Raw genomic sequence first — 16,014 nt, forward strand, 5'->3', positions numbered from 1 at the left:
TTTTGACTCATATTTGTTCTGTTCCTCATAAAACCTGTGATTACTGAATGTTTGTTTTTCCCTTGCAAAGTCAGTAGTGCAGTGGTGCACTGGTAGCATTGTTGCCAGACAGCTACAGGTTCTTTGGATTCATTCTTGGCTAGGGTGCCTTTGGTGTGGAGTCTGTCTGAAGCGTTTCTCCCTGCTCTGTTAAAAGCTGGCTTTTGTTCCAATTCAGACTTTCCTGGTTAACATGTTAAATAAAAATAACAGGCATTTGAATTTCAGACTTCATATTCTTCAGAAAGCACATGGTAACACAAAACTCTTTATTCTAGCAATTTTCTAAGTTTATAAGATTGGATATTTGAAATTTGTCCCTAATTTTTTGACTGTATTCCCCCCATTATTGGCTTCGTCTAGGTGTTTTGTGCCAAGGTCAAGAGCTATAGCGAGAACGGAATTCACTGAACATGTTCGGGGGCTGTATTCCCCAATTACTGGCTTTGTCCAGGTGTCTTTTGCTAAGAGGTTGAGAGCCATGTTCACAAAACATCTGCTTTGGCATAGTGGTATGTTTCTCTGTTTTGCACAGGGTCCTGGGTTTGAGACTTGGCAGCTAAATGTATGGTGGTAACATGGCATCCTTTTCTAGCAACTTTCCAACATTATACAAGCAATGTTTAAAATGAGTTCCTGGTTTTTGGGCTTTTGTCCCCCAACCCGATAAATATTGGCTTTTTCCAGATTTCTTGTGCTGCAAAGTTCAGAGATACAGCTGAGCGTCGAGTAGATTTTACAAGGAGCTGAGAGCTGCAGGGGAACTAAAGTTTAGTGCTGCTTATGCTGAGTCTGCTTGTACTGTTAACAGCACAACAGGTAGTGTACTTTTGATGTAGAAGGCTATGGGTTCTACTCCCACATTAGGTAGATGCATTGCTGATACTGTACTGTGTTGAGGGTGGATGCTGCAGTCCTTTTTGGTGAAGATACCTAGTAACAATGAACCTGTCGTCATCCATTCCCTATTGCAATATTACTAGCTTATTTTGTTAATGCATAATAGACAATTTATTCCTCAAGGGCAACAGGCACTTAACTTGTAGATGAAACAATGAAATATCAAGTTGTTTGCTAGCAGCAACCTCTTCATTAGTTACAGATTTCTTTAATGTGGGAATTATTTAGATGACTTTTACTACTTCAGATATTGTGCATATTTACTGATACTGGTGAACTGTAGAATTTTGAGTAGACTTATGATGGAAATGTTCTGAATTAGGCAGTTGGTGCATGCATTTTCTTTCATTGTTTATTGAAAAAACATGTTCAAAACAATAAATTTAAAACACTATCTATAGCACTGTACAAGGAATATAAATTTAATATAATCAGAAGGTGTATCAAAGAGCACGTGTATGTTTCGTGTGCAAAGTGCCTAGGATTTGAAAACAGCCCAAAGTTAATCTTTATCTGCCACTGGCAAAATGCATTTTCTTTGAAAGCTGGTTTCAATGAATGAGAGTTTCAAGGGCAGAGAAGTTTTAATGCCAAGTCTATTTCATTCTGAGACTGCATTGCTTTGTTTAGCAGATATCTATTAAGTGTTTGTGTTGTAAAATGTAAAATAAAACTTTCAAATGAAATCCATATCATTGCAGAAGGAAAGCAACATGCACATTAAGATGTTTATAGTAAATGGGGCGAAATAACCAAGGAATGGGACACTGGAATGGCTGCAGGGGGATGGCTCCATTCGACCATGATTTTGTGGGGGGGGGAGGGGGGGCAGCAAACTCAGACAAGCCTGGCTGAACTATACCTCTCAAATGTCCAGATTTTTGCAGAATGAATAGATTTTTGCTTCTCAGTTTTGGTTTGTTCCTCATGAAATTTGTGGTTTTCTTGCAAATCATTTAGGAATGAAGTCACTAAATAAGGACAGACATTAAGTTTCAGACGTCATGACCTTCAGAAAAATGCATGCTAAACGGTCTTAAGTTTATACAAGAGCAATTTTTAGTACTGTTTGTATGTACTGTTCCCCCCAATATATTTGGCCTTGTCAAGATTTCCTGCATTAAAGAGGTTGAGAGGTACATGCAAATTGCTTTATAGAATTAGGAATATCCAAACCTCTCAACTGTCCCCAATTTTGGCTCAAAATGTTGCTTTCCCCCTAATAATCCCTCCGCAAAAATAGCAATTTTGGAAGAAAACGTGGAGGGTTTACAATTATAAATAACTGTAATGATCAGAGTTATAGATGACTTTTACTTCAGAAATGCACGTAGATTCTCTAATTTTGTCAGTTGCTCAAGTTAACAGTACTAATATTAAAAAGGTCTCCCTTCTTTGACAGGTTCCCAGCTCTACTGTGTGGTAATTTTATGTTTGCATCACATTTTTGGTCCATTTTTCATAAAATTGTGGTTTTCTGGCAAATTAGTGGCAAATCATTAATGACTGAAGTTAGAAAAATAATGGCAGATATTGGAGTTTCAGATTTCACACCCTTCAGAAAATTCATACCACTTCAAGACCTACTACTATTATATTATCTAAGTTTATAAGAGCAATATTTAAAAATTGTCATTTTTGGGCCTGTATCCTACTTCTATGTATGGCTTTGTCCAGATTTCTTGCTCTGAGGTTGAGAGGTACGAGTGTCAGAGCCATCACAGTCAGCCAGAGACATTTCAAATTGTGACATACTTGTTGCACCCCACTCCCCCATGTAGCGACTCTGGATGTGTCCAAGCAAGGCAAAGAGCAGTTATGCAGTGTAAGTGTGCGGAGTATTCCCCCATCCAAGGTAGACACAAGTACGGCAGGGGATTTTCATCTGTCCTTGATTTTGCAGAAAGGAACAGTTTTCTGTCATTTTTATACTGTTGATTTATGCTTCTTCAAAAAAAATGCATGCTGTCGCAGTGCCCTGTTGCCCTGTGTTTAAGTAGCAATGCTTTAATGACCATCAGGTAAGCTTGTCACGATTGTAAGATGCAAGTAAGTTTGAATAAGCATACTGTTAAAGAATTACCAGCACTGAAAGCCTTTTTTGTTGTTGCTATGCAGAGAATATTTACATAACTAGATAATGTATACGCCTTAGGTATTGAAATGCATATGATAGTATTTGTAATAAAGGACAGGATTACAGCATTTTAAGAAGCTCGTTACATTTGTTGGAGACTTGCAGTCATCTTTGCAGGTTTTATATGTAAACTAAACAGAATGCCAATCAGGTGTGGTCCATAACCTGTGCAGTAATCCTTTAAGCAATTTATCTTGAGCTTGTTTCTTGTTTGCTGTTCATGTTTTACTTTGATCATGTCTTCCCCATGAAACAAGTAGATAGTTGTCAGGCAGCAGGTCTTTTTGGATAAGAAACATTTTTACAAGTGGGGGTATCACAGAGATTGCTACTTTCAGCATGTTACTTGGTAATTTTATAAAGCTGAATATAAATTATAATTACAATTGCACTACAAGGAGAAGTGGTTTGAGTGGAGTGCTGTTTGTATTTTTGTTTTTTTTTAATACTTGATTTTGACTGGCATTCCAGTAACGTATTTAAAAAGTAATTTATTTTTTCATGCCTCATAACCTTTGCGTTTCTATCTAGCTATTAAGTAAGCCGTCATGTAGCCAATGCATTAAAATATTTCTTTCTTCCACACTTCATTTTGTCTTGATTGGACTCTCTCATAATGACTATTTGGCATCCAGGGCAGCATATTTAAATTAAAGTTCCAGTTGTTGTGGTTTTGAACATAGCTCCACACCTTTCTAGTTGGCCACACCCCATTCCCATTGGTCCCACCCATTCCACTGTCTTCTGCAGCCCCCCTTTAATTTGAAGTCACCAGCCGCCACTGCAGTACATGATACAAGTTAAGCTAGATGGTATAAATGGTAAAACGACATGAGAAAACTGTAGGCAACGAAAAAGGAAATTAGGAGTTATGACATGCACAAACAATACATCAGGAAAAATGGCAGAACTGTTGGACAGAGCTGCTGAATTACAGCAGACTGCATGTGGAGTAAAAAAAAAAAAGGGGGGGGGAGGGACAGAAAGAATGCAAATCCTTGTACAGAAGACTACAAGGGCAGGAAAAAAGGGAGGGTTTATTACAATATGTTGAATTCAGTGGAAATGTACAACTTGGAGAAAGACAACAGGACAAAATTAGGAATAAATAGCAGCAACACAGCCATAAGGTTATGTAATACAAGATATACATAAAATCCAATGGCACGGAAAAAGGTTGTCAATACAATCACTACACCTCAACCACCACCCACACAACACACCTACTTATGCAGAGATTCTCCACATAAACATACCCAAACAAAGGAGACCTCCAAGGCAAAAAACACACACACTCTCCATAGCCCTCCACACCACATACCACCCACACACAGTCCACACACCTGTGCCTCACAGCCACTAAGGCTTCAGAATAAACTCAACATATTAGTCATAGGAGACTCCATTGTGAGACACACAGATGTGCATCTCACCAGGCTGGATAAGGAGTAAGTCATGGTTAGCTGTCAGGGGCCAGAATCCACCATATCACATACACACTCAAGTCTCTCAACAGCAAGTACTGTTATGACCCTGTCACAGTCCATGTTAGCGTGAATGACTTCAGATGCACCTCTCTGGACTATATACAGAGACATGATTAAGCCTGCTGAGTACGTGTCCCATGCAGATATGACCCTAGCCTTAATGCCTCAATTTATGTCTTTTGGCTTTTCCCGGTTAGGGGTCACCACAGCGGAACTCCGGTCCGCTAATGATTGGCAGTAGATTTTTTATGTGCTGAGTTTGCCAGCCCTGACGCACAACCTTCAACGAAGGCACACCCTTCACGCATGTCTCCACACAGAAGACGCTCTAGCTGAGAATCGAACGGCACAACGTCTTGCTGTGAGGCAACAAACACTACCGCAGCACCACCATGATGCCTCAGTATAAACAGCAAATGAATGACTAACAACTGGCTTAGTTTTTGGTGTCATTCCAGGGGGGATCCAGTACCTGACAGCCTGGGAAGATATGACTGACAGACCATGATGCTTTGCCATAAATGGCCTGCATCTATCCCACCTAGGCTACTGGCAAAGGCTTTTGCCTCCCCTATAGTGCCTTTTTTTTAGGAAAAGTGATGAGGTTAAATCTACCAACAAACTTTTCAATAAAAAACACAAATTAAAGGTCATGCTGCTAAACACTAGGAGTCTAAACATGAAACTGCAGTCATTGCAAGCATTCCTAACTCTGGAAAATGCTGAAATCTGTGCAGTCACAGAAACCTGGTTCAAAGCTGCAGAGAGCACCCAAGCCTTACCTGGTTACTCATACCACCATACATTCAGACCCCAAATTGTGGGCAACAAAGCCAAAGGAGGTGAAGTCTCAATATACATTAAAGGACACACACCTCTAGGCTGGTCAAAAACAAGTATGATTCACAGGAGACACTCCAGGTGCAGGTAACCATTGACAAGACCCCCACTCAAATCATAGCTAGCTACCAGGCCCCCAAACCAGACTAAAGATGCCCTATTTGCCTATTTGGACCTGTTCCACTCTATCAAGATTCAACCCTTTACTCTGATCTTGGGTGACTAACTTCGATCCTGGATGACTAACTTCCCAAACAAATTGGAAGAACTACTCATGCCAGAACAGCCCAGAGACTCCTTGATTTTGTTAATGCAAATGTTTTGGAACAGCTAGTCAATACCTCTGCAAGAGGTGATAACATCTTGGACTTGGTCTTAAACATGAGTAACCACTGCAGCATCCCTATAGTATCATCCTCCCTGGTAAGATCAGACCACAAAGCAGTCACTTTCGAAGTGTGCATCTCCCCCAACCCCACTCTAGCTAGGATCAGACATAAAAACTTCTCCAAAGCCGATTACAGCCTCCTAAGGCATAGTATAATTACAGCCTCCTAAGGCATAGTATAAACAGCTTCACAGCCCCCTCCCCCTCTGTAGGAACTGGCACCAATATCCAAAACTACACCAAAGCACTATATGAGCATTTATATAGATGCATGGAATCAGAAGTACCAAACAGGACTAAATCATCCTCCGGAAGGAAGAGTAAACCTGCCTGGTGGACATCTGCAATAAATAAACTCTATAACAAAAGGAAAAAAAATTGTTGGCCAAGACCAAGAAAGTGCAAATGCCCAATTGGAAGCAACGTCTCCTTAGCATGACCAAGCAAATAAGAGCACTTATGAAATCCTCCAAAGCAGAGTCCAAATTGGCCACGTCTACTAGAGACAATCATATGGCCTTCTTCACATATGTCCGCAACCTCCAAGGAAGCGCCCAAATCTGTCCAGAACTGGTGGACAAGGACATCACAAACAAATGCCATAAATATAGCAAACTTGCTGGCTGACCGATTCAGTGAAAACTTTATCCCTCTGCCCCCCCCCCAATCAATAAGTCAGGACATCCTTAGTACCTGTCCCCTTCCCCTCAAGTCTACGAAACAGGTCATCACTGCTCTCTCCAAGGCAAAAAATACAGCCTCCATGGGTGTTAACTCAGGCAGGAACTTGCAGCTCCACTAGGCACCCTGTTCAACCAAAGCCCAAGTACTGGCTTCACCCTAGCCGAGTGGAGGACAGCCACTGTCATCCCTTTACACAAAAGGTGGAGCATCCACCGATTTGGGAAATTATAAACCCATCAGCCCAACTAGCCTGATCTGCAAGGCCATGCAATGGACTATCATGGACCTCAAAGTAGACATAGGCAACCTCCAAACACTTGATCCCGCACAGTTTGGCTTCAAGGGGAGGTCATGTCTGCTAAATTTGGTAGACTTCTTTGAGGCAGTCACCAAAGCCAGTCACCAAAGCCATGGACAAGGGGAAGACTGCACACCACCTACATTGACCTGGCCAAAACCTTTTGACACTATTCCCCACTCGGGCATAAGAGACAAACTCTCTTAACTAGGCATCAATCTATGTTACCAGATAGGTTACAAGCTACGTAGTCAAAATAGGGGAAGCCACCTAAACCAGTAGACCTGTAACAAGCGGCATACCCCAGGGTTCAGTCTTGGGGCCTCTTATTTGGAATATACTTTTCTGAGGTGCAGGCCAAAACCAGTGGGCTATGGCTGACCAACTTTGCAGATGACAAAGCTGGGTGCTGTCATCAATTCCCCTAGTGATGTGGACATCCTCCAAGGGGGTCTCACTCAGACAAATGACTAGTGCCAGAAACACAGCCTCAAGTTGAATACCAAAAAATGCATCATCGTCCCCTTTGGGGAGAGTGATGTTCCCACAAATTATTATGTTAAATAACGTCCTAAGCATGCAATCAGCCGTGAGGGATTTGGGCACCCAGGTAGATAGCAACCTGACTTTTGACCACCACGTTGCTCCCCTTGTACAGAAAGCCTTCTACATGGCCCAGCTCACAAGTAAGGGTATCTTATACATGGACAAGGAGGTCATAACATCCCTGTATTCTTCCCTTATAAATGCCCATTATTGAGTACAATGCCCCTTTTGGCATGTACCTCGCAAAAAACATACAGCAGCTAGAGAGCCCACAGAGTTTCCTTATCAGGAAAATCCAGGGCCTCAAACGTCTACCATACACAGATAGAGCTTTTAGCCAATCCCTCTACTCAGTTTCATACAGACTCCTCAGAGTTGACCTCTGTCTGGCATACAAGGCGATCACGGACCCCACCTTGACAGGAGTACTGAAAATCCACAAGTCAACCTCCACTCAAAGTAACCTGCACGCGTGGCCTCAACCTGGTCTGTGACATCAAGACTTGTTGGCGGGACAGATTTGTGTCCCAGAGACTCTCCCATCTATGGGGTAGACTCCCTCTCCACATCAAGCAGAGTACCTTGTTACCCCTTTTTAAGCACAACTTGGATAACTGGATGGGAAACAGAAAATATACCCCCTGGGATTCCACCCATGTCCCTGCTGGACAGGGACATCGGGTGCTGATTTGGCTAAACTCTTGCCTAGGCTTATAAGGGCCCTAGGGCCAATAGCCTATTAACCTCCTATGTGCCTATGAAATCCAAGGGCACTTGAACTCAGAGGAAGCAGACAGACCATATGTAACCCTCACTAAAAACAGAAGCTATACATGTAAATTATAAAAGAAAGATCTAACCCACCTAGTCTCTCCATATTTTTGTTTTATTAGTACAAGCTGCAGTTGCTAGCTAATCAACATAATTTTTCTACAGAAAGCCTTTTAGGAGCTGCATTACTGTCTATCCTAAGCCTTCTTGAATTCAGCCAGTTATTGATCCCATAAACTCTTCAGAAACACAATTTGAAAAACTACAACCAGGAATGTGTGAATGTACGTTAAAATAACATTTTCTATTATCACCTTACTCTGTCCTCCGCTTTCTGACATCTCGCTTTTGAACTAGTTATGTGCCCAAAGATGCTGAAATGTTTCTTGCATAGCCTCTTTCCGGGCAAGTTTAAAAGTTCATTTATTTTTTTAACAAGGTCTTTGTTAAAAGGTGATCACACATCAGCATAACCATCATTTCCAGTGACCTTTTTTACATGATCTGTATTCTGTCAAAATCCTCACAGACGTGGGGTGGATCACAAAATAATATTCATACCTCTGGTAGGTCTTAACAACTGTGTGTTAAATAGGAAAGGTATTATACATTTTTCTCCTACTGATACTTTTTCCTAAACACCCCCAAGATTTTCCACGCTTTCTTTTAATTCCCTTTCAATACAAATGCAAACCAGCATGCATGCCCCTTTCAGTAATTCAAGCCACTCTCAGCAGTTTATAACCACAATGTACACTTTCTCTAGGGGATTTGTTATCCTAGTGTAAAACCTTGCATTCATCTGCATTAAAACTACAAAGATACAATTAGACCATTCTAATCAATCATACCCAGTCCACGTATACACACCAATATACAGATTTTCCTTATAAAAAAGATGTTTCACTTTAGTAACAAAATCCCATCTTAGCATTAAATATGTTAATATTACAAATATTACTCCTCTAACCTTTTCAAGATTTCTCCATTTAAATCATTGCACCCTTCAGTGCTGAATCTAATCCATCACCAAACCACTGTCACTAATATAAAGCAGTTATCCTCACCAGCGTTCACTACTACTCTAGTTCATAACATTTATAAATAAGGGGAACTAGAAGAATTTAATTTAAGTAAGCAGCAAACCTGCTGCTGCACTTCTGGAGAGATGACTTTTCTTCAACATTACTTGTTCCACTGACAGCTCCAAAAAGTACTTGTGCTATACACATAAGCAGTTCAGATATGACTACAATACCATTGTGGTATGCTTTTTAGCAACTGAAATTACAGCAATCATATTCAACAAGTTCCACTTTCACTGCATACATTTTTTTAAAAATAAATAAACCATACAGCACTCTGCAAAAATATTTTAGATGTTTTAGAATGGCAAACCTTTACCAAGTTTTCTGCAATTCGAGACACACGCACTGTACATTTTTCCACTAGTACCAACCACTGTATATCTGCTGTAATTCTACATTATTCAGCAATAAAATGCACTGGTCCCATGATAAAGCAGCATCAGAAATTGCTTAAACACGAATGTAACAGCTGCACACATTTTACTTTAGCAATATATAAATGAAAGCCTAAATGACACCCAACAGTTCTTCATTAACATCACTGATGGAATATTTCAAGTTCTCGGAGCAACAAACAAAACTGGGCCACAAAATTAAGACCTAATTTTACATTAACGTCAGGTTTCTAAGCTCTGCAGCAACATACAACAAACCAAAAATGCTGCTGTGAACGGCAGCCATGAATTGTTGGAAAAATCGAAAATGAACAGCAAAAGCACAGACAAAGTAAACATGCAGATATTGTCAACAGCTCCAACTGCAGTCATCACTCAGTAGCAGCTTATTTACAACTACCACTACAGAACATACAGGACACCAACAGTTAAAACCCAGCCTGTCCCAGGAACCCCTTTAGTAGTGGGGGGGGGGGGGCTGACTGGTATGATGTAACAAGTCAGCCACCAGATAGTTACAAGCGTGTGGCTCCATGGATAGAGTTAAAGACTAAAAATGGCAGTATAACACATGACACGGACATCTGAAACAGAATACAGGTTTATTTTACTTACTTATTCATTCAGTTTGACAACCTGGTAAAGTACTGATCCAAATGGACCCATTTCAGGGTCAGTCTGGACAAAACTTAATGACAATAGACAACCAAGTTAACAAAAAGTATTACAAACAATGTTGTTTGCAGACAGCAATGAATCAATAACAGCAAAGTACAGAGAACAGGAAGGGATGGTTAGAATAAGGAGGGAAGGAAAATATGAGGAGTTAAATGATGGCGATACAGCACAAAGACGGCAACAGTAAGTCGCACAGAAATTAACTATATACAATGCGCAATGGAAATATCAGTGTCAATGACTCATATCGCTCTCACTTCTGGTGCATGAAGATACTGGGTTCTATTCAGATCCCAGGACGAATGGTTTAATTTTCAATTTCAGACACTGCAGTGTAGTGTTAGGAGGTGCTGCACTCCCGACTGTGATGTCCTTTGGATACAACATGAAATTGGGGCCACATCTGACTAAGCTACCAACAACCCAGACAGATGGACAAGATCCCCTGGCAAAAGAACAGGGGGAATTTCATTGGTGCCCTGGCCAAGTTTCACCTAGCCTGTACAAATGCCACCTTGCCCCCCCGCCCCCCAAAGAGAGAGAGACCACCAGCCCAATGGAACTAACCCGATCAGCAAAGGATAAATAAAAATAAAGTTTGAGAAAATCTGAAGAAAAGTCCACAGTGCAACAAGCCAAGATTCAGTATAAAAATAAAAAAAAACAACAAAGGTCCATGAAAAATCAGAGTTCTAAGAATGCAAAAGAGGATGATAGAGAGAGACAGGGGACAACTATACCAGTGATCAACATGTTAAGAAACACACACAGCTGTAATACTATCAGATGTAAACAAAATTAAATCAAGCCAGCTCTGGGAAGGTACTCACTGGGGCAACAAGTTGGATAAACTAACTATTCAAAAACAGAAAGAAGTCTACAATACTGGGACTGTCACTATACCCATTGAAAGGTGTCATTCATTTCAAGATGTCATGCTTTACATATGTTAATAACCTTGGATTCCAAACAAAAATAAAGATGCATGGGGCCCATACATCCCCTATCTGATAAAGATGCATGGGGCCCATACATCCCCTATCTGAAAACAGGTCTCAAGATAAACAGTATACACAACTGGGGAGAGAAAGCACTTGAATTTTTTTTAAAACAGTAAACATAAGCTCAGCTTAAATGAAAATGTATCATGTCTGCATTACATACCGTTTTAATAAACATTTGACCATAATTACTCAACAGATGTGAAGCTGCTGTTCTCTTACTGTAACCAGGGGTTATGCTACATGAAGACTGTCATGCAGTTAGGGCTAAAATTACAGCATTATGTCTGCCTGGTAGGTGTATGCTGCACCCAAAACAATTAACTGTAACTACAGTTCAACAAATCTTATTTCTACTTTGTAAGTCACTAGAAGTAAAGCAGAAGCTATACAAAGAAAAATATTTTCCCCTCTAAAGACTACGAATGAAGGAGAGAATACAACGGGAATGTGAAGTTCCCAGCCCCAATTAAAAAAGAAAAGTTTCAGTCATAATATCTATGTAACACGCAGCCACTGTTAGTAACATTTATAGAACATTCCCTCAAAACTGGACGAGTCTAAAGAGTTGGTGTCACTTCATTACATTTTTACACAGTACAGTAGCATGATAAAATCCAACATAAACATGGGGCATGCCATGCTATTACAAATAGCAAGTTAAGACATAAAAAGAAACGCTGAAACACACCAATCAAGAAGTAAAATCCACAATCAGCCAATCAAAATACATGGAAATTCTGGCAAGAAGCAAAGCAATTTCCTCATTCACTATCATCACATCTAATTTACCTAAACATATAGGAAGCTACAAACATATAGTTTCATAGCTTCATAGTTTAGTACTAGGCTATCTGCCCTGGGGCATTTGTAAGCCTAGCCACAGTGATGTGGCTTTCGCCACCCCATGAAATGGTACAAAAATGCACAGAATAGATTTAGAATACTGTGCCTCTGTCTAGTAGTGACACAATGAAGGCCCCCTTATATAACAGAATTAGTTTACTGTGCCCCTGTCTAGCAATGACACAGATGTGACCCCTGGGGTAAACTTACGATCTCCCATCCACTCATCAAGATTTCTCTTGAAGAGAGTCAGTGAGGGGCTCTGCCTAACATGAACTGAGATCTTGTTCCAAAGCATGGAAAGCCTCTGGGTTATGAGTCTATCCCTCCAGCATGTCCTATTCATACTTGTGCCGAGGTTCAAGTCTTTAGCTCTCATGGTCCTGATGGATTTGGATTTTTTGAGGTGGAGCATGTCCATCAGATCCTGATTAGACATGGCCTTGTACGTCAGGCAGAGATCACCTCTGAGCAGGCGGTATGCTACTGAATAGAGCTGGAGTTTCTTTAGTCTGGCAGAATAAGACATATGTTGGAGACCCTTGATCCTCTTGGTGAGGTACTTTTGTGGTCTCTCCAGCTGTTGCAAATGCCGGGTGAGGTACATACCAAATGGGGCATTGTACTCAATCATGGGTCTGATGAGGGAGTATAGGGGGTACAATGACATCCTTGGATCTGGATGTGAATCCCTTCATGATGAGGTGTGCAAGATAGAATGTTTTTCTAACCACTTTGGCAACGTGGGTGTAAAATGAGAGGTCGCTGTCGACTTGGGTCCCTAGGTCTCTGATTACTTTTTCCGTACTCAGTGGGTTGCTGTCTATGTGATAATTTGTTACTGGTTAACTCTCTCTATCCATTTTGGACAAATGAATAACTAGCTGGGTGCCCCACTAGAATTGCACTGACTAGACTTAAAAAAGCTGAACTGGTCAATCTATAGTAAACTATACATCTTTGAAAGAAATTCAATAAAAGCTTTTCCGTGGGTTAGAACACCAAACATACACCTATTCAGGTAAGCCTTAACAGCAAGCAAAATGCTTTGCATACATTAAATTGTCCTCGATTTAGACTCGAATTTTAGCTCTATTCCTCTTAATCCTTCCAAAAAATTGGGACTTCTGGAGAAAAAGCAACAAACAACACTTAATAAATAATGACACAATTTGTATAATACCTCATATGTTCCTACTCCGTCAGTCTCAAGTTAAGGTCACTAATATTTTGAAAGTGTCCTAGATACTCTTGAGATCTGTCCCGCAGCTATACAACAAAAAAGTCAAACATAAAGGGAAGCTGCACAGTTTCAGACTGCTGTAAAACCATTTATCCAATTAAAACTTGAAATGGATCTGTACTTGAAAGTGCCCTGTATCCTACAAAAATATTGTAACATCTGCTATACTTGTAGAAAGCAGAAAATACCTTGAACTCTTTACTCTTGCATGTATGTGGTTCGTCTCTGTAAAAAGAAAAGATATGGATGTACTGACACTAATGCATACATTCCGCACCCACCACCCCAGAAATACTACACAGTAAATAAACGTGGGAAGCTACGCTTGACTACAGCACATGGTTCTATTACAAACAGCAGTTAACTACTTTCCGGAATGTGCCGCTAAACTTTTAACTGTAAAGCAACAATATGTTTAAGTACAAAAAGCATATTTACTGCAACTTGAAGCAATACCAAGAACTGCAGAAGATAGAAACACATGAGTGCCTAATACCGCACTTGAACAAAATTTACCTTATAAACAGTAACTGTTCTGCCACTATCCGTAACAATGACACTGTCATCCTCCGGTCCCGGTTCAATTCCTAAAAGCCCTCCTGTTTCCCCACACTGCCCAGATGGCAGTGCAAATAAAGTAAAACCCTCACAGAATGTAGCCATGCCATTCTATTCTGTTACAGAAAGAACTACACAATATCGCGAGAAGCCCATTGTTACTTGCAGGAATCCAAACTGTCCTACGATTGGCTACGGAGCGGTTGTTTCATTGCTGCTGTCATCTGTTGGTTTGGAGGACTTATTTTTTCCAGCTACATTGGCGAAGACCTTGTTTAACACAGATGAGAGGTTTCAAACCTCTTAGCATTAAAATCAAAGCACTACACTGGCCTTTAAAAATCGTAGCAGATGGTCAGAAAGATGCGCACTTTCTTGTGTTTCTTTATATACTAGACCCTATTTTGTTGTTAGTTGTACTGAATGTTTATATAGTTTAAGTTTATACATTTAATAAAGTATGTACTCATAAAATGATCTGACTTTATGATGAACATCATAAATCTTGGAGGAGCAAGGCCAATATCATAGTGTTATGAATAATTCGTAGCAGTTGAAAGGTATGTTTTCAGCTGTCCCTGCTTTTGCCTCATGTTAGTTTCATTTTCAAGCGTCCCCCCAAGCCCACCACAAACATAACTATCCCTGGAAAAAGAGGGCATTTGTAGATTAGGCTACCTTGCAATCAAACTCATCGTTAAGTTTGGGAGTGCCTTCTGTGACTGACAGCACAAACCGTATAAGTGATGAAGTATTATTTGAACTTATGAAGGATACATGACATACTATACTAGTATGGGCATTAAGCAAGTAATAATCCCTGACAGGCTGGCATTGCTGAAGAATAATGGACCACCCAGAAGTATTTTGAGGACCTAAGCCACAAGCAGAGGACCTCATCACGTCTGGAAAGTCCATTATTCCCCAGTAGCACCCACCTTGGAGGGTTTTACTACACTAAGCAAGTGGTCTATCTGTTAAGGTGTTTTGTATTTGTTTTACTAGAGAATATAATTGCTACTATAGTCTTGATGTAAAATAGTCCCTCCACTAGTTATTTGAAAATTGCTGTAGGATACGTCACTATTAGAATGCTTTATCTTGAAACTGGCTTTGTGGCTCTGTCTCTCTGTGGTTCTGTCTCGTTAAGCCAATTTCAATAAAAAGCATTGTAATAATGACAGAGAGACAATATTTTAAAGTAAAATAGTGTTCCTCTGTCATTAGTGAGACAACACACACACACACACACACACACACACACAAACACACACACAAGATCCATTCAGAATAACATAGAGATATATAGACGTGCACACAGACGCGCGCGCGCACACACACACACACACACACACACGCTCTCGCATCTCTGTACATCATTTCCTACACACGCGCACACACACAGCCGTCTGTACTGTAACACTCCAGGTGTTTAAATTATAAATCAGTTATTAATGTAAAAGTGAAGCAGGATTAAACAGCAATGGTCTCTGGGAGAGCATTCTGTATTATCGGGTTGGTCAAAGAATTAATAACAGTAATAGGGGGCGTTATTGTTTATATCAGTGACTATCATGTTGACTGTACAGTCCTCTTCCACTGTCGGTGAACCCCGGTCTCTCACCTTTACTTTGAATGTATATAGTTTAGTTTCTTCAAAATCCAGAATATCGTTTGTCCTGACCTCCCCAGTGTGAACGTCTATCCCAGGCATGGGCAAACTACGGCCCGGGGGCCACATGCGGCCCGTTAAACATTTTGATTCGGCCCGCCAAACATGAAAACATTTAGTAAATTAACCTTGTTAATGTTTTATTTCCCCTGCAATTCTGATGTTTCCTCACTAGATGGCGCACTCTAGATATATTGGCTTTGTTGAGGTGAAGCGTAGGCCTATTACTCCACGTTTGCACTTTACCCTTTGACCCACCGCCCCTCTATGAAGATGAGCGGACCCAAGAAAAGGAAAGTGGACAGAGAATGTCGAGTGTTCAATAAGGAGTGGACAACTAAATATTTTTTCACTGAACACCGATCATCTGCTGTTTGCCTGATATGCCAAGAAACCGTGGCGGTTTTTAAAGAGTATAATATTAGCCGTCACTTTGCCACAAA

General features: G+C 40.5%; 1 protein-coding gene across 1 annotated transcript in view; it reads right to left on the reverse strand.

Annotated features, from left to right (window-relative positions):
• Positions 1 to 14,042, reverse strand: part of LOC122814104 (nucleolar protein 11-like) — a 283,878-nt gene extending 269,836 nt beyond the window's left edge. Inside the window, exon 1 of the mRNA XM_044086720.1 lies at positions 13,858 to 14,042. Within this exon, the coding sequence (XP_043942655.1) occupies positions 13,858 to 14,004 (147 nt within the window). The 5' untranslated portion in view covers positions 14,005 to 14,042. The remainder of the gene's footprint in view (positions 1 to 13,857) is intronic.
• Positions 14,043 to 16,014: the final 1,972 nt, after the last annotated feature.

This window comes from Protopterus annectens, chromosome 10.part0, assembly GCF_019279795.1.
Source record: "Protopterus annectens isolate FY-2018-M chromosome 10.part0, PAN1.0, whole genome shotgun sequence".
NCBI lineage: Eukaryota > Metazoa > Chordata > Ceratodontiformes > Protopteridae > Protopterus > Protopterus annectens.